Source organism: Natator depressus, chromosome 3, assembly GCF_965152275.1.
Source record: "Natator depressus isolate rNatDep1 chromosome 3, rNatDep2.hap1, whole genome shotgun sequence".
NCBI classification, from domain to species: domain Eukaryota; kingdom Metazoa; phylum Chordata; order Testudines; family Cheloniidae; genus Natator; species Natator depressus.
Window position 1 is genome coordinate 88,434,136 of NC_134236.1, and position 19,978 is coordinate 88,454,113.

At 44.0% G+C, this 19,978-nt stretch overlaps 1 protein-coding gene across 1 annotated transcript in view; it reads right to left on the minus strand.

Moving 5' to 3' along the window:
* HDAC2 (histone deacetylase 2) overlaps positions 1-17,814 on the minus strand; it is a 55,070-nt gene extending 37,256 nt beyond the window's left edge. Inside the window, exons 1-2 of the mRNA XM_074948268.1 lie at positions 17,659-17,814; positions 345-457 (exon numbers count right to left, since the gene is read on the minus strand). Coding sequence (XP_074804369.1) covers positions 345-457; positions 17,659-17,710 — 165 coding nt within the window. The 5' untranslated portion in view covers positions 17,711-17,814. The remainder of the gene's footprint in view (positions 1-344; positions 458-17,658) is intronic.
* Between the last annotated feature and the right edge of the window lie 2,164 nt (positions 17,815-19,978).

A 19,978-nucleotide genomic window follows, 5' to 3' on the forward strand; every position in this document is an offset into this window, starting at 1 on the left:
ATATTATATATTACCCTGAAACAAAAATGTTAAAAAAAACCCCAAACAACAACAAAAAAAAAACTACCCACCCTCCCCACACAGGCCTAACCCTGCTTTTCTGCCACATATGGGTAGCAAGCAGTGGCTCCTGTGTAAGTTGAAAAGTTCTGCTTCACTTTAAGTTGTCAAAGACTGGGGGGAAAGAACGAAGATTAATTAATGTTTCCCAAATAGAAGAGGAAAATATCAGCTTCTAGAAATAATTCCTCACATGTAATGGGGGGAAAAAAAGGTTTAAAATTGCTGTATCTTTTCAAAGTAATTTAAACATTTTCAGTGTCCAGACTGCTGCTTATACTCACATAAATTTCCATTTTTCTGTACAAGCCATAATTTAGCAACAAGTTGTGAGTCATACGGATCCTATGGGGTTTCATGGGATGGCCCTGCCCATAATAATAGTTTCCAATATCACCTATAAATGATAAACAATTATATTTAATATTATAAGATATAACTTTTCACAGCATTCCCACCCCCCATATTTATTTGTTAATTATTTCTTCTAGTTGCAGACCTGCATACAGGGATAGACATAAAAGGGTTAATTTTTAAAATTTCTCCAGCCAGGTTTGGGAGGAGTCACTGTTTATGAGGTGCGATCAGGATCTTCAATTATCTTGTCAAAACTATTGTTTAACACAGAGGTTTCACAGCATGACATGCAGAAGAGCTGGGCAGCCACATGATGTTACTGGGTCCACCGTGGGCACCGGAAAATGGATATGGAGCTTTCATCAGGGGCACTGTTCCATAAAAGGGTCTGCCTCCTCTCAGAAGCAGCCGCTCCCAAAGCAACTGCCAAGGAAACCCATCAGAGGCAGCTGCCACTTGAGAGACCCACCACCTCTCCAAATAGGCTTCTATGGTGGCAACTATCTAGTAGCTACTTGTGCTGTCAAAGAAACTGCTAGTGAAGAGACCACCACCAATACTGCCAAGGCCAACAGCCAGAGGAACCCTCAGAGAACCAGCCATTGGAGGCAGTCAAAGGCAACCAGGTAGATAAAAATCAGATTTTTTTTGGGGGGGGGGGGGGGAGAGAGAGGGGGACGACGACATTTTTTATTCTGCTTAAATTATTTTAAGTTTTTCTTTAAAAAATAAGCCTGCTTAAATTTAAATCTGAATTTAATACAAAATATATTAAGGCTTTATCATATAAATCTCTTAAACCATCTAAATAAAAAAATAAACATACCAAATCCACAAGCCTATCAAAAACTTTTGAGTTAAAGGTTGCTTTTCTATATAAAGAAGGAATCAGGGGAAACTAACTTTTGAGCTCAAGCTTTATAAATATGGCATAATAGGCCATGTACTGTATTAAGGACTTGTTTTGTTTAATAACATTTCTATGTTGTTTTGTGTGTTTAACTGAATTCCAGTTAACATCCAATGCAGCTTGACACAAATTATGAGCAAAAAATTATTTCATAAACAAACAATACATCATTCACCATGTTCTAACATACTAAAATGTACAATTAATATGAATTTGAAAATATTAAAGATATATAATTGCTTAAATAAATGTATATTGCAGTAGTGTACCCTCCTGGGTAGCAAAAAGATGTACCAAATCTAGTGTAAAGGCTCTATTTAGCTGTAAATGAACATGTTTTAATGGTCATACCAATCAATAAGAACATACAATACTGAAATACAAATGGAAAAGCTGATTAAAATCAATTACTTAAACCTAGGATTTCTACTTGGTGATTTAAATCAATCCACCCCAAAAAGAACCAAGGAAACTACTTCAGAAGCAGAAGGAGAAAGGAAGCTGGAGCCAGAAACTCTCAAGTGACAGAGGTGTATCGGGAGAGTAGGTGGCTACAGCTGGGGCCTGAAGCAGAATGGGAAGAAACTAACAGGCCTAAACGGAGGAATAAGATAACGGGAGACAGGAAACCTTGAAGAGGACTAAGAAGTGGACTCCACTGGTGATTTAGTCTTATTATGTTATTGTCTGAAACAAGAAGGGAGTTGGATCTAAAAGGCACCTTTTTAATTGCCAGATGACTCGCAGTTCCTGAGAACTCCAAATTTAAGCTTTGTTAAAGTTGTTTTCTTTTCTTTGTAACCAAGCTTCTTGCTAGCAGAAGGCAATAAACCTGATAGTTCTGCAGTAATTAATTTTCTGTATAACCTATTTTTGTTTCATGTTTTCTAGAATATTTTTGCCCTGTCCATTGTGTAAAATAAATGCTATGCCTATAACCTTGGATTCCATTTTATTTTGAGGCTTTTGATTCTCAGTGACAGAAGATAGAACAAATGTTACAAATGTTATAAACTAGTTTTGATCTAATTTATTCAGTCCTAATGTCTAGGGAGTCCCTTTGTCAAATATTTAAGAAAACCTTAAGTGAATAGCCTTAGGGTGCCAATTAGAAGTTTCAGAGTGCATCCTAAAAATCATTCTTTAAAAGACAAGAGATAGAGGTATTTGAGAAAAAAAGTTGGTCACAAAGTGCCCATTAGGATGCATATTTTACATATGGTTTGTTTCATTCATTCCCCTGCACATTGCTCATTTTTTCAGAAGCTTATTTTTTTAAAAAAAAAAGTAAAATGAATGTTTTTATTCTCTCTAATTAATGTCTTATTTCATCTTCAGAATCAAGCTTCCTTTAGACTTCTCAGCTGTACAAACTTTCGCCTTAATATTAGCAGCTCACTGACTGGATAGGACTACCCTTTGTGTTACCACCTTCCTTTATTTCAATACACAGATCAGCTTTTGACAATATAAGCATACTATTTCTACTCAGGTAACTAGGGCATTACATAAAATTAATAGAGTTTTTACTCAAGTTTAGTGGATAAAGAAAAGTTACATAATCTCTTTAGTCCTTAAGAGAATTATCTATCCAGATCGTTATATGAAGGTCACCACCTTCGTTCTGACAGCATATCAGACTAACACTGGACAGAGGTTAAGATTAGTAATTTGCCCCACTTTCATATTCACAGGCCACTTTGTAAGAAAGAACCCCATGGACCTGTTTCCCCTCTCAAAACTTTCTGTACTGTGGACCATCGATTTGTCAACCATTTTTAGACCACTGACTAATGATAATTCAAATGTAACGGTTATTAGTAGGCACTCTATTACGTGTATTTTTAGTTCTCATATTTTGGCATTTAGCCCAAAAAAAGGTACGCCACTTCATTATCAGGGACAAGAAAACTATTTGATGGTCCACAGGCATTTTTTTTGGCAAGAGTAGGTGAAGACTGGGTGGAAAACTATTCACACTTAACCTGAAAAAGAGTTGGCTTGTCTCTTGTGAAACTGTTGCCAGTTGTGAACCTTAGAAAGTAGCCAGTAGGAGCAACTGCAAAAGCAATAACAATCCACAGCAGAGAACAGCTTGCTTCCAATGGCAGTTTGAGCACTTGCAGACTACAGACCATGGCAGGGCATAGAGAAAATTCTAATCTTGGACAGAACTGCATTATAAACCATATATTGCGTACCAGGTGACAGCCAAGACTTTGAATTTTTACCAAAGAGAAGAGCCACTGCAACTATGGAGTACCAAAATAACAAGCTCTGACTATCCCACTAAGGCACGTTCTGTGCCAGGTCAGTGCTCCAGTGGCTCCCGGCCAGCGCCCAGGTAAAGAACACCCCCACAGTTGATAGGTTACAAACTCAGATATTATTGTGGCTAGGTCTGTATTGGAGACAGGAATAGTTTTCAGGAAATTGGCATTCACCAAACTGGCATTACTTTCTTGGTGTCCATGAGCAAAGATGAATAGAGTAAAAACCTCAGATTAAACTAACTTGAGCAGACGCAAGCATTTTAATGAGCCAAATTTATCTACTCTGAAAAAAGTGCATCATTTCGGTTTTATTCTGATATAGCTTGACCCAGGTTGTTTTTGCTCAAGTCCTAACATTCTAATATTAAAGACCCAACCCAACACTCTGAAATCAATAGAAAGACGCACTGACTTCTGCTGGAGTTGGCTCAACCCATAAGGGTACATTCTACATCTACAATAAAAGACTGGCAGAATGGCCATGGCTATCCTGGGTCAGCTGACTTGGGCTGATGGGCTTTGACTACAGGGCCATAAAACTGCAGTGTAGATGTTCAGGCTTAGGCTGGAGCCTGGGGTCTGAGATCTTGAAAGAGGGAAGGGTCCCAGAGCCCAGGCTCTAGTCTGAGCGTGACCATCTACACAGCAATTTTATAGTCCCATGAGCCTGAATCAACTGACCCCGGCTCTGAGACTCCATGCTACAGGTTTTTGATTGCAATGTAGGCATACATTAAGTGAACAAGAATCTATTCTGTCTGGGCCTGATGAAGAGGGCACTCTAACCTTGTCTACACTTGCGGTGGTGTGTAGGATACACATGTTTACACGTGGCAGTGAAAGGCTCCAGCAGCTTGGAGGCAGCAGGGAAAGACACTGGCAGCTCAATGAATAAGGAAAGGCTCTGGCAGGGGGAGGCAGCGGAACACTACACTATTAAAAATAGCAGTGTAGACACTATTTGTCAACGTAGAGAGTCGTGTAGGACATATACCCTAGGGTTCAAGCATGTAGAGCACTCTACTTGATTAAGTCATGTCTCATTGTCTACACTGATATTTATACATGAACTGAGCGTGCACTGTCTGTACTCTACATGCCACTGTATGTGTTGATGTACATACAGACAAGTACGCAGATATTGGGATGGCTAGGTGAACTGCCTAAGTGTGTTACTACCATATTGATGACACAACCATGTACCATAGGATTACGCTAGCAAGAGCCCCCAGGGAAAACAAACAGTTGCACATCACAACCCTATAGGTCGGGGATCGGCAAACTTTGGCACACGGCCCGTCAGGGAAATCCTCTGGCGGGCCGTGAGGGTTTGCTTACCTGCTGCTTCCGGCGGTTCGGCCAATCGCAGCTCCCTCTGGCCGCGGTTCACTGCTCCAGGCCAATGGGGGCTGTGAGAAGCAGCATGGGCTGAGGGATGTGCTGGCCACCGCTTGCCGCAGCCCCCACTGGTCTGGAACGGTGAACCGCGGCCAGTGGGAGCTGTAATCGGCCGAACCTGCAGACGCTGCAGGTAAACAAACCGCCCCGGCCCGCCAGTGTATTTCCCTGACGGGCCGCATGCCAAAGGTTGCCGATCCCTGCTATAGGTTGTCCGAGAAGACTGAACACAATCATGTAAAGTAAACCATTCCACTTATACTAGGTCCTACAACTAAGCAGCATATCATAATTAGTGTCAAAGTCTACCAATAACAATGCAATATGATTTTAATAAAAAGTTAGTAACTATAATTATTCCAATGGTAAGAGATCAACCACTGCAATGATATCCAGGCCTGAAGCTTGACTGGGTTATAAGATACTTTAGACAGTAATATGTTGCCGGAGTTGGCTAACAGACCTTACCAAATGTTACCATATTTGGTAATTAGGCAAGCGTGCTACAGAGCAATATATGCTGTCGAAAGTATAGGTGGAAGACCCACGCTGGTAAGCACTTAGTTTTATGAAACTACTGCTGAACCACTAAATCATAAGGCTTTGTGCCAGGAATAGTCTGGCACTTAAGGAGCCAAATAATTGCACAATAAAGCCTTTGAATAGTATATTTTCTCCAGGTGTTAAAAGAAATGCATTTTGGAATGTTATTTATGCTTAATAAAAAGAGTTTACATTTCCTACCAATCTTCTAACTTAACATCATAATTTCGTAGATTAGTAGGGTAGTGTTTAAAATAGAGACCGAATTACTGATTTTTCTCCTCAAAAGGTTAATGGATAAAGAGACAAACAGAATTAAAAGCATTCCATGTCATTGAGTAAAATTAAGTATTTTTACTCAGTCCACCTAATTTTTTTTAAAAGCCTCTGTAACAAACAACTTTTAAATATATTTTCAGTGTTCAAGTCCTTCTGAGAAGGATGTGTTTAAGAAAGCTGAGATATTTCAGAAATGCACAACACCACGGCAAGCAGAAATACCTTTTTGATCACACATCTCCCTTCATGAAACTTAGGGCTTGGCTACACTTGCGAGTTAAAGTGCATTAAAGCGGTCCCAGGCGCCCTAACTCATAACGCATCCACACTGGCAAGGCACATAGAGAGCCTGGACTCCGCAGCTGGAGTGCTCCTGGTAATCCACCTTGATGAGAAGCATAACCCTTGATGTGCCCTGGCTGGAGCGCTGCGGCGCCAGTGTGGACGCCCTGCTCTGTTAATGCTCTCTGATCAGCCTCCAGAAGTGTCCCACAATGCCTGTTCTAGCAACTCTGGTCATCACTTTGAACTCTACTGCCCTGCCGTCAGGTGATCAACTGTCAGACCCGCCCTTTAAATTCTCTGGAAATTTTGAAAATCCACTTCCTGTTTTCTCAGCCAGGCATGGAGTGCTCTCAGCAAATCTTTCTAGGTGACCATGGCTCCACACACCAGGCGATCCTCAATATGGAGCAATGGCGAGATGCTGGACCTCAGTGTTAGTGGGGAGGAAGTTGTCCAGTCCCAGCTGTGCTCCAGCCGTAGGAATTACGATACCTTTGGGCAGATATCAAGGGACATGACGGAAAGGAGCCATGACCGGGACGCACTGCAATGCAGGGTTAAAGTGAAGGAGCTACGGAATGCCTACCACAAAGCCCACACGGCAAACTGCCGCTCCAGTGCTGCTCCCGCGACCTGCCGTTTCTACAGAGCTGGACGCAATACTTGGGGGCGACCCCACCTCCACTCTGAGTACCACCATGGACACTTCAGAGCCCAGTTCAACAAGGCAGGAGAAGGAGGAAGGTTGAGGAGGAGGGTGTTGAAGAGGAGGGCGACAGCCTGACATATCTAGATGCATGTAGCCAGGAGGAAGGTAGCTAGTCGCAGCAGCCGGTGCTTCGGGGAGAATTAACACCGGAGGAGGTGCCCGGTAAGCGGCTTTTATTTTGGGAAGGAAGTTGTTTGGTGTAGGCTCTTGAGGTGAGGAGGGTTAGGGCTGCATGCATGCCTAGATGCGGAATAGGGCACTGATGTGCTCTCTCACATGATGGTAATCGGCCTCAGTGATCTCTTCAAATGTCTCATGCAGAAGCTGTGCAATCTGCTTGCGCAGGTTTCTTGGCAGAGCTATTGTGCTCCTTTTCCTTGTAAGGCTAACATGTGTGCAGTTGGGACAGTGAGGCAGTGGGACCACTGCTGCACACAGGCAAGCTACATATGAACCAGGGCGGAAGCCGCACTGTAGTAGAAGACCCTCCCTTCTTTCCCAGGACACCCTCAGCAGCGAGATATCTTCCAGGACAAACTCCTGTGGAAAACGTGGGGACAGTGTTCAGTATAGGGGCCCCCTGCAGCTGTTGGCTCTCCCCAAGGCACAGAACCCCAGAGGACAGTACGGCCGTAAAACAATTAGTCCCCCTTGCTCCTGTGCTTACTCACCATTTTGGGGCTCCTGTGGATTATGTGCGCTTGCTTTGGGACGGGCAAATTCTGCTATTGTGTAGACTGTGCTTGTCTACTTTAAGTACGGCTGAATCATTGCTCCGTCTAGTGTGAACAATGCTGCCTCTGTTAAGTGTTGCATTTTGTCTTTACAGATGCAAACTTGAGATCTCAGCCATCCTTGTTATCACCGGTCGAAAGACTCCAAAGAATTAGGAAGCAGCCACATAGAAGCAAAGAGGACATGCTGCATGAAGTAATGCAGCGGTCCCTTAATGAAAATCAAAAAGCGCAGGAGTGGCAGGAGAGTGAAAGGAGGGTCCGCCAGCAGATTGCAGATTGCCAGCACCAAAGCACGGAGAGGCTGCTAAGCATTATGGAGCGCCAAGCGGACTCGATACAGGCGCTCGTAGCAATGTAGGTGGAGCACTACTGTGCCCCCCCACAGCCCTTGTCCCAAAACTCTTTCCCTTGTGCCTCCATGTCATCTCTAACCCACTTTCCTCAACATCCGGGTTCTTATCACCACCAGCTGCCAACACCTGTGGCTTCACCACCCAGCCCTGCAAACTACGATCCTCACCCACTGCACTCAATCCCCATCACCATGCATTTTAGCTAGCCAGAAGTGCAGCACTTATTGCACAGCACTCCAGACAGGAAGGCTGAGTATGATAACAGGACATATGCAAATCTGTAATTGTACTGTTCCCCACCCCACCCCCTTGCCCTTCTGTTTCCAAAGCAGTTGTGTTTCTTTTCAGTAAATGGATTTTTTGGCTTTGAAAACATTCTTTATTATTGCATTAAGTAAAAGATACCTTAGCCCAGGAAAGAAACAGACACTGCATGTCAGTGTAGCAAACACAGATTCCTACTAATATTGGAACCACTGCACTTCACTCCCGTGCAGGGCACCACGCATTATTGGTGGCTTTCGGCCTCAAATTGCTCCCACAAGGCATCCCTAATCCTTGCAGCACCGCACTGGGCCCTTCTAAGAGCCTTGCTCTCTGGCTGTTCAAATTCATCCTCCAGGTATTCAACCTCAGAGGTCCACGCCTGAGTGAATCTTTCACCCTTCCCTTCACAAATGTTACAGAGGGTACAGCACGCGGATATAAGTGTGGGTATGTTGTCACTGGCTAGGTCCAGCTTCCCCTACAGATAGCGCCAGCAGCCCTTTCAATGGCCAAAAGCACACTCCACAGTCATTGTGCACTGACTCAGCCTGTTGCTGAACCACTCCTTGCTGCTGTCAAGGCTCCCTGTGTAGGGTTTCATGAGCCACGGCATTAAAGGGTAAGCAGGGTCTTCAAGGATCACAATGGGCATTTCGACTTTCCCCAGGGTGATATTCTGGTCTGGGAAGAAAGACCCAATTTACAGCTTCCTGAACAGGCCTGTGTTCCAAAAGATGTGTGCGTCATGCATCTTTCTGGACCAGCCTGCATCAGTGAAACACCCACGGTGATCCACAAGTTCCTGGAGAACCACAGAGAAATAGCCCTTCCGATTAACGTTCTCGGAGGCCTGGTGGGCTGGTGCCAGAATTGGAATATGCATCCCATCTATCGCCCCTCCACAGTTAGAGAAACTCATTTGTGCAAAGCCAGCCACAATGTCATGCACGTTACCCAGAGTCACAGTTCTTCTGAGAAGGATGCGATTAATGGCCCTGCAAACTTGCATCAACACGATTCCAACGGTAAGCTTTCCCACTCCAAACTGGCTAGTGACCAATCGGTAGCTGTCTGGAGTTGCCAGCTTCCAGATTGCAATAGCCACCCGCTTCTCCACCGGCAGGGCATCTCTTAATCTTGTGTCCTTGTGCCGCAGAGTGGGGGCGAGCTCATCACAGTCCCATGAAAGTGGCTTTTCTCTTCCGAAAGTTCTGCAGGCACTGCTCGTCATCCCAGACTTGCATGATGATGTGATCCCACCATTCAGTGCTTGTTTCCCGAGCCCAAAAGTGGCATTCCACGGTGGCGAGCATGTCCGTGAATGCCACAAGCAAACTCGTGTCATCTGCGTTATGCGAGTTGACATCATCATTGGACTCCTCTCTGTCTGTTTGTAATTTAAGAAGTAACTCGACTGCCATTTGTGACATGCTGGTGAGACCCATCAGCATATTCCTCAGCAGTTCGGGATCCATTCCCGCAGACTGAAAGGGAAGACAGAGCGCGCAGTACAAAAAATGCTGAAAAATGGTGCCAAATCCAGACGGAAGTACAGGGATTGCTGGATGCGAAGCAGTGCAACACGGAGCGTTGGGACAGGACCCAGAATGCCCCGCACCCCCTGTCCCCTTCCCACAAGCCACAGGGCCAGAACGGGAAGAGGTGCTCTGTGGGATAGCTGTCCATAATGCACCGTTCCCAATGGCGCTGCAAGTGCTGAAAATGTGGCCACGCCAGTGCGCTTGCAGCTGACAGTGTGAACACACCGTAGTGCTTTCCCAGGGTTGGTTTAACTCACAGCGCTCTACATCTGCAAGTGCTGCCAAACCCTTTGTCCAGATAAGTATATAAGTTTTAATTTTAAAAGCTTGTCCTGGTATCCTCCATAGATGTATTCATCACATCGATCAACCTTTACTTTAATTTGTAAGGAAGTTTTCCTTTCCAGGGAACTATTTATAATAAATTTTATAAAGTCAGTTTAAGCGCCTATATGTGAAATGGAAGCAGTCTGCGTGTTTGGCTAATAGGAATAGAATGGCATTGTCCTTTTAGAGGTAAAAGAACATCAGAAACTATAAGAGGACAAATACCTGAGGCCTTGTCTTCATTTACCATGGCATCTAGAACACAGGCATTACATGTATAGCTCCATGCCTGCAGTAAAAGCCAGCTGCATGTACACATTTCAATGACAAGCGTGGCTACATGTGGCAGCAATGTGGGAAGCAGTGTGGAAAGGCTCCAGAGCAGCGAGGAACTGCTCTGGCAGGGGCAGGCAGCAGGACGCTATGCTGCTGAAAACAGCAGTGTAGAAATGGGAGCCACTGCTTAGGTGCGTAGAGAGAGTGTAAGGTATTTACCTTAGCCTTTAGACATGCAGGGCACTTTACTCACCTAAGGCAGGCCACATAATCTTCATTGCTATTTATATCCATGATAGCTGGGCGCGAAGTGTCTGTACGCTACATGCTGCTGTAAATGTACACATACCTTGATGACTACCCTAAGACTGCATATTCTATCACAGCTACTCTGGTGAATTATGAACATTTGATTTTTGCCAGTGTAGGTGAGTCTCTGGTAATATGGAGAAAACTACAGAGGCGAAGGAAAGAGAGTAAGAAAATCAAGAGGAGAAAAAAAGATAAGTGAAAAAAAATTACGGAGACAGTAAAATGAGAGAATAGACAAAAAATAAGATAGCAATTTCTGGGACAAGGCATAAGGGGCTCAAGGGGAAAAATCTACCAGTTTGCCACAAGAGGGTTTCAGCAAAGAAAGACTGGAAGCAATTGCTCTGTAGTCTGTCCAATATCAATTATGTGGTTGTCAGGCACTAATAACAGCACCAACGCTGAGACACAGTTGTGCACAAGAGTTCTTCTAAGCATAAACTGTGACAAACCAAATAGAAATTCAGAATTAAGGTTTGTTTTCTGCCCCTGCATTGTGCTCATGTTATGCTATAAAAATGGAATACAAATGGAGATCAGATGTCCTAGCAATGTTTGGGGTTTTTTTGGCTTCTCCCACTTTATCTCCCGGCATTAACTGAAATTAAAAATATTTCAAACTTACAAAGTTACTATATGTATATTGCCACATTCTGATCTCTGAAGTATTTACTTTAAACTGCATATTATACTCGTCTACTACAATGTTCTCTTTGCAGTAGAGATGGTCCTGAATTTAAAAGAACAGTTAGCAAGAACAGGTGTGCACAGGTTTTGGAGGCTTTTTTAGATTAGCACTTACAGCGAAAGAAAGGGTTAAATACCCATAGCTCCCCATTAAATTCAATGGGCTCTACTATTGTTAACTATAAAAAAAATAAGCTTTAAAAAATGTAGCTTGCGTATTCAGTAGCTACAAGCAAGCTTACAAAGCAGCCAAATGCCTGTAGAAGCACTTCAACAGGCTGCATCTTTAGTAAGCATTTTTACAAAAGTAGCATAAAGTTTCTCAAGTCAGTTCAGTAACAAGTACAATTAAGAGGTCAGTCTTACACTAGGAGGATCAGAGCCAAAGAGTATACCACATTTTGTAAATTAAGCTATATATAAAAAAAGCTATTATGCATGCACATGACAGCTTGGCCACCACATTACTATAACATACTTCAAAAGCTTTACACTTGAAGTAACTGTGTATCTATTTCTAGTCTGTTTTTTCCAAGTGATAATTTACTCCCACACATTCAATTCTATGTGAAAATTCTATGCTTTCTAGTAAAGTCATTACAAATGTATCTACAAAGCAGTGGATAAATTCATGATGCACGTTTGGAAAGGTAGTCAGCCAATCATAGGATCACAGAATCATAGAATATCAGAGTTGGAAGGGACCTCAGGAGGTCATCTCGTCCAACCCCCTGCTCAAAGCAGGGCCAATCCCCAATTTTTGCCCCAGATCCCTAAATGGCCCCCTCAAAGATTAAACTCACAACCCTGGATTTAGCAGGCCAATGCTCAAACCACTGAGCTACCGCTGCCCCCCTGCACATTCACTTCAGTTTTTCTATTAGTTGTGTCTCCAAAGATTTTTCTTAGCTTGTCTTAAGCTTGCCAGCATAGTCACAACTACAATCGAAGACCAGCCTAACACCATTACAGGAACACAGCATGGAGGTTGATGTATGGGGTTTCCAGACTACTAGGCACAGGGCTTGGAAACACGTATGAAATAGTTTTCAGTTTTAGAATACTTTCCATATACACATAACATGCTGAACTGTGGCTGATTTATATTACAAATGTTATCGTATTTAAACGGCATTTGAGCACAGTAGTGCCCGGCCCATAATTCAAACGGGTTTAGTCTTGCCTACATGGAACATGTTCCTGCCTAGATCTCTACAATATCAGTGCAGAAGGGACCTTTTAAACATCCATATTAAATTGTGCAAGATACATATAAGAAAATCTAAAAATACTTGCAATATGTTTGCCTACAATATATCAATGACCTGCAAGAAAACAAAATCATGTCTGATAAAGTTTGAAGCTGACACAAGAATTGAGGGGGTGGTAAATAGTAAAGACGACAGGTCACTGACAGAGACATCGGATTGGGAGGCAAGCCAACAATGTATGTTTTAATATGGATAAATGTAAATCTAAGTATGGCATATATTCCTTGTTCCTGAGCATATACAAGATGGGCAACTATTTTGGGAACCAGTGACTCTGAACATTTTGTGGGAATACTCAGCTGAATGTGCACTTCTAGTGCAACTCTATGGCCAAAAGGGCTAACACAAGTAGGATTAGAGAGGTTATTTTACTCTTGTATCTGGCACTGATGTGACAGCTGGAGTACTGCATCCAGTTCTGATGTCTACATTTCAGGAAGGATGTTAATAAATTGGAGAGGGTTCAGAGAAGAGCCATCATTATAGGATTAGAAAACATACCATACCTACAGTAAGAGACTCAATTAGCTCAATTTATCTAGGTTAACAAAGAGAAGGTTAAAGGTTGACTTCATTATAGTCTATAGGTACCTACATGGGGAACAAATATGCTAAAGGACTCTTCAATCTAGCAAAGATATAACAAAATCCAATGGCTGGAAATTGAAGCTAGATAAATTTAAAAAAAAAAAGTAAGATGTGAATTTTTAACAGTAAGGGTAATTAACCATTCAAGAAATATATGTCTGCTGATGATGTTTTAAAGAAAGTCACACCAGTGAACTGGTGGAAGTCACTTAAGCACTTGGATTCAGAGACTGTTGAAGTGATGATCTCACTTCTAACAGCAGTAGCTTCTTCTGCCAGGGTAGAAACAACATTTTCTTCCTTTGGACTAATTCATGCCAAATTGAGAAATCGTTTGGGACCTGAAAAAGCAGGAAAGCTGGTTTTTCTTTTCCAGATTATGAACAAACAGGAAAATGAAGGTGAAGACGACTGAGTTAGCTGCAGGAGCCAATATTTTAAGTTTCTCATGTTGACCTGACTGACATAGTGGATTTAATTTTTGTTTTGCTTTCTAAATATTTCATTTAACTATTTTAGTTAAAAACAAAATAAAAATCAGGTTTGATTTTAAAAACGTTGAATCTTTAACTAAATTCAAAAATTCATATGCTTTGTTTAATATTATATGTTTACTGTTGAAGAAAGAAATCCAGAATACATAATGTTTAGTTAAATAAAACAATTTAAATGTCTGTCTGGTGATGATCTCCTCCTAATACAGCATGGCAAGAAAATCCTCCAAATATTAATGATTAACCTGTTGAATTTGAGACAGTTCACCTCCCAATGACTTCATAAATATCTGCTTCAATGACCTTTGAAATAAATAAGTAAATAAAATTACCAATCATTCATTTTCTGATAGAGCTGTAAAAGTAATCTGAAAAGTTTTCAAAATAAATCACTTCAAAAATGTATAGTGTGTACCTTCTAAAAATGAAACCTATATCTATCTCTGAGTTATGAAGAATATAGTGTATTAAGGTTATAAAAACCAACAAGAATACACTTCTATGTAGAAATCCATGATTAAATTGAGTCTTCCTCACTAGTGATTTAAATCAAATTCAATCAAATTGATTTAAATCAAATTCACGATGATCAAGACTGGATGTTTTTCTAAACTATTCTCTAGGAATTATTTTGGGGAAGTTCTATGACCTGGATTATTCAGGTCAGACAGCATGATCACCATGGTCCCTTCTTACCTTGTCTATGAATCTACTCATCAGCTGCAACTGTGCTAGTTACAGTATTGTTCAAAAACTGTACAGTATGGTTCTACAAAACTGTGCTTAACCACTTTAATAGCTCATTGTATCTAAGCACTATTCTAGTCAACGTGAACAAGGAAGGACCTAAGAGACATTTGTAAAACAAAATACTATTTTAATATATTATATGTCTACATCACACACTAAGCCCAGGCTCTGACTCAGGTTTGAGCCCTACACCTCCCTTCCCTCCACACACAAATCAGTCTGACTCAGGTCAGCAAGCACTCAGGACCATGCTGGGGTGAGTCAGAGCCCAAGTGTCACCGTGTTTTCAGTGTGGATGCAGCTGAAGCCTCAGAACCAAGTCTGAAGGTCTGCATAGGGCAGTATGGACACATTAGCATGGCTGTGAGATTCAGGTCCAGCAACTGTCAGCCCAGGTTTACAATATAATGGATATGCTTAAACACAGGCTTGGGAACATTGAACAAGAACAAGTCCCACAGACCTGAGTTTACAATGCAGCGTGAACATACTCTTAAAGCCGACACATACCAATTCTGAAGGCTGGCAAAAGAATGCATTTAATCTAAAAATAACCTCATGGGTTCACGTGTTTATCTCAGCATTTCTATATCATACTTGCTCAGTTCAAGTAAAATAATGCTCCCTTCACTGCAGTTAGCCTATGATTTGAAAGTGAAGCTAGGGTTCTTTCTAGCTCAACACATCACCACCAGCAATAAAAATTCTGCAACATGGACTTCATTAACAACTCTGTTACAAGCATAAGCATGAGTAAAATCAAGCTAGTTCTCCCATTGCTGAGTTTTGCAGTACTAACAAGACTTAAAGGTACCAAAACAGTCAATAAGACAAGCAGATGTTAATCTCAATACATGCAGTAAGCAGATTTGCAAAGTGAAATGCTGATTTGATAGAGTAACTTCTCTCTACCAATAACCATACTAAAATTACTGCAAAGCAGGGAAAGTACTAAATTACATCCTAAAACACACTACATTGAATTAGTGTGCCTCTTTTACACTTTTACAATTTTTAGTGTACACTTCTTGACTTCTACATATTTCCAAAGAAACAAAGTGAACATTTGAATCAAAACTTGAATGAAGGAGTCATGTTTCTATACAAAAGTCTTTGACGCAACAAACGGCAAAGAAATCTTTAATAAACTCCAGCTTGATGTCATCAGCTACGCGTAAGTTTGCATCCACCCACAGATGTACTTCCATATCTGTTGTAGTATTTTCATATTACAACTTTCATATCATTTAAGGTCGTGAGCCCTTTTCCCTTTACATACAGTAGGAGGAACATTTACAAACCTCAGCATAGTACAACACAGCATAGAAATTAGAAGAAATGCTGAATGAACTGTAAGTGGATTAGGAACTTTTCCCAGCGGTATCAGAATTAGTTTTGAAATGTTCTCTAATGAGCTCTGCTAATTTCTAAGTATGCAGTTTTGATCTATTACATTTGGAAAGAATGTAAAATAACCATTGACTTTGGCACTTCATTCAATGCTGGTTTCAGGTTTAAAAAAAAAGTCTTCTGAAACATTCTAACTCAGATGAATACTAGGAATATTGATGAACACAGCAGACAATGGGAAAGATGCTCTCACACAGCAGGAGAAATGTTAAATAATTAGGAGTCTGAACAGTCATGGAGGAAAATACTGAGTCTCCAACTGACCATAAGAACATCCATTTTCAAGGAAATCTGAGGTGGTTGAGACCAATTTGATCACTAGTTCATCACCCTGCCAACACAGAACTGTTCCTTAACCCAGTGCTTTTTTCGTCCTCCTCCCCCATATAGTTTTTCAGCTGTGTAGGGATCCAAGCAATGGTGCTTACAATTCTTAGGCTACTATTAAAATGCCAGAGTATTGCACTCTAGTGAAATGGTATACTAACCAAGCAGATTTTACTTTTTCTGATACACTGCACAACCGTATACCTACATTTTTAGTTGCAAGACAGACAAATATAAACAGAAATATCAGTGCAATCTTCCCTTCAGCAAGACTAACAGTGCCTACTCTTCTTCCAGAGAAAAGTCAGATCCCAGTTTCAGCAAAATTCTCCTTAACAGGGGCCTCTTTCCCCCCTTATGCTGAACAAAGAAGCAGAGTGAAGGACAAAGAGAAGGGGGCGGCAACCACACAACTCTGCCTGTCTTGGCAGCATGTTAGAAACCCTGACTAGGCCCCAACAAATCTGCCATTTTTCTGAATAGACAAGGTAGGTGAGGAAATGTCTTTTACTGGACCAACTTCTACTAGTGAGAGAGAGCTTTTGAGCCACACAGAGCTCTTCTTCAGGTCTGGGATTTCTGATCAGCCCATCTACCACAGCAGCAGCAGCACCTCTGGCATCATCCTAGGCTGGAGACTCTGCTCTCCATATCTCAAATTATGACAATACATGTAATAGGAACTGCAAAACAGTCTCATCACCTTTCTTCACTACCTCTAATAGCAAAATCCCCCATCCATGCCACCCATTCTCAACTGTCAAGAGTAAGACTTATCCCATGCATCTTTATTTATGCAGAAACTTAACCTCAAGCAAGTAATCTGACCAATAACTTTAGCCTCACGCTGTGAGCAGAAAGTCAGAGAGCAAAGGGAACTTTCCTGCTTCGTGTAGAGTGGTTTTTGGGGGGCGGGATGGGAGACAGGGAAGTTTCCACCTTACGGTGTGCTGCAAATACATGAAACGCAATGCAAAGCAACCCAAATTTCAAACATGGCTTAGCTACATGGTATTGGTTAGATAAGTCACAAGACGTAGTTTGCGGATTTGAGGAGCATCCCCGAGCCAAGATGCGCAGACACGGCCAGCAAACTGTCGTGCGCGCCAGCGTGCGTTGCCCCGGCCAGGAGGCTGCCAAAACACAAGGGGCAGCCGCGGCGGCTCATCGCCCGCTGCCACCCGCTTCTCCGCCAGAGACACGGAGGCTCCCCAGCTGCTACGCCAGGCGCTAAGAGCGTCGCCTTGATAACGGGGGCTGCGATCGGCCCCAGCAGCCCGCCGCCCCTAGGCGGAGCCGCCACCAGCTGTCCAGCCCCAGCCTTGCCTGGAACCAGACACCCCGCTGCCGGGGCCGGTGGGGGGCCGGAGAGCTTCCAGGGGCTGCGATCGAGACGCAGAAGCCCGGGCGCGCGGAACCGGGGAACTCGGGTTCCGCGTCCCTCAGCTCGTGGCCCCGCCGCTCCCCCCCCGGCCCCGGCCCCGGCCCCGGCCCCGGCGCTCACCGTCATAGTAATAACAGACTTTCTTCTTGCCGCCGCCCTGACTGTACGCCATGGGGCCGCCGGGAGGCTGAGGCCGAGCCGGGCGGGAGGGAGCTGAGCGAGCGTGAACTCGCGACGCTGGGGGCAGCGGCGGCAGCCACGCAACGACCCGACCATCAACAGCGGGGAAGGGGGACGCGCCCACTCTGCGGCCGAGCCGGGGGGAGGGGGCGACGTACGCGTCCCTCAGCCCCGCGTCCCTCGTTCCGTTCGCCCGCCGCCCTCCAGCGCTGGACGCGGAGCCGCGCGGAGAGACACCCTCCCACCCCCCACTCTGGCCCGAGCGGGAGGCGGTGGAAGGCGCCCCCGTGACAAAGGAAATGGGTGTGGGTCCCAACCCTCAGCGTTACACAGTGGTACCGCCTGCGCGAGGTAGGGGGCGGTGCGCGCTCTCCCCCTCCCCACAATGAGGACAGCCTCTGCTCCGGCGCATGCGCGGAGCCTCTCCCCCTCCCGCCCGTCGGGCTGTATCGCGTCCTATTGGGATCCAGGAGGAGGCGGCGGACAGGGGCTGCGCATCCGCCGCCGGCTCCCCTGTCCCCGCGGGAAGACGCCAGCCAGCTGCCGCCGCGCTCAGAGCTCCGCAGCCAGCGGCCCTTGGGGGCTGGAGCCCAGCCATCCCCCGGGGTGCAGGTGGCCCCGCGAGACAGAGCTGCTGGAACAATGTGCTACACGGGCTGTGGTCCAGCTCCCTGCCTACCCCGCGCTGGCCGCCCCTTGAGGTCTGGGCTGGCAGCAAAACACAGCCCCGGGACGGGTGTGTCAAGGCCAAACGCCAAAGATTTCAGCCCTGGGCAGGGGGCTTGTAGCCTGAGCTCCACCTCCCAGAGCTGAAGTCTTCGGGCATCGGCTTTGGACCTGGGCGGTGGGGCTTGGGCTTCAGGCCTAGGCCCCAGCAAGTCTAATGCCAACCTGGTGACCAGGTTGGCATGATCCACTGTGGGGTCCTAAGCCACAGTTTGAGAACTGCTGCACTAGGGATACCCAACACTTGCTATCTCCAAAACAGCTGTACATGCACCACTGCATTTACTTCAGAGTGATGTGTTGTACAGATCGGTCATTAAGTCTGGCAAAAGGTTTACAGCTGTGCCACAGGCACCGACTTTCCAATGTGTTTGGGGGTGCTTGACCCCCACCTCTTCCCACCCCCAGCTCCACCCCACCCCTTCTCCCCAGCCCTCCCCCTCTTTCTACCCGCAAGCACACCACATCCTCGCTCCTCCCCCTTTTCCCCCCAGAGCCTCCTGCATGCCACAGAACAGCTGACTGCGGCCTGTGAGACTGGGAAGCACTGATCAGTGGGAAGAGGCAAGCTGATAACGGGGGTTCCCCGTGGGTGCTACAGGGCTGGAGCATGCACAGAGTTGTCACCTATGATCTATGCTCAACTTTACTCACATTGCCTTAGTGTGTAACATCAGCCATCAATAGACATATATATATATACACAAGTGGCAAAGGATAGGGAATTAACTAAAATAAAATAAAAATCTCAGTATAGGTTTTACTTCAGTGACTGTCGCAAGCAGAATCTGCAGTGTCCTTTTCCAAAAGTCATGAGTGGTTCTTTTCATGAATTCAGAATAACAGTGTAGTTCAAAGAACAGGAGTACTTGTGGCACCTTAGAGACTTAACCAATTTATTTGAGCATAAGCTTTCGTGAGCTACAGCTCACAAAAGCTTATGCTCAAATAAATTGGTTAGTCTCTAAGGTGCCACAAGTACTCTTCTTCTTTTTGCGAATACAGACTAACACGGCTGCTACTCTGAAACCTGTCAGTATAGTTCAAAACACTTCAATTTCAACATGTGAATATTTTTCATTTTCATGCATGTCACTATTTTACATGTTTTCCAGCAAGAATAATTACTCATGAGGGTGCCGTACTTATACCATGCCGCATGAAATTACATGTGATGATTTTACATAAGAAAGCATTAAGGCGTTCTTTCATTCAGAGTAGTGTATTAACTAACATTTTTCCAGGTACGCTAACTGCACGTAGGCAGAGGGGTTCTTTATGCTTTTCCATTCAGAGTGCATTTAACACTATCACAAAGGCTGTATGATATGATAATTATAATTTTTGACACTGCTGTTATTCCCATGTAAGAGCATATAAATGTCTCTTATACCTAGGAAAAACACAATGCCTACTTGTTGTATGCACAGTAGGCATGATTTTACAAAGTAAAACATGTTGCACAGCCGAGATCGAAACAGGGCCACATTTTCCATTTCTGGAACTTTGTGATCAACTTGCCCCAACCCTCCAG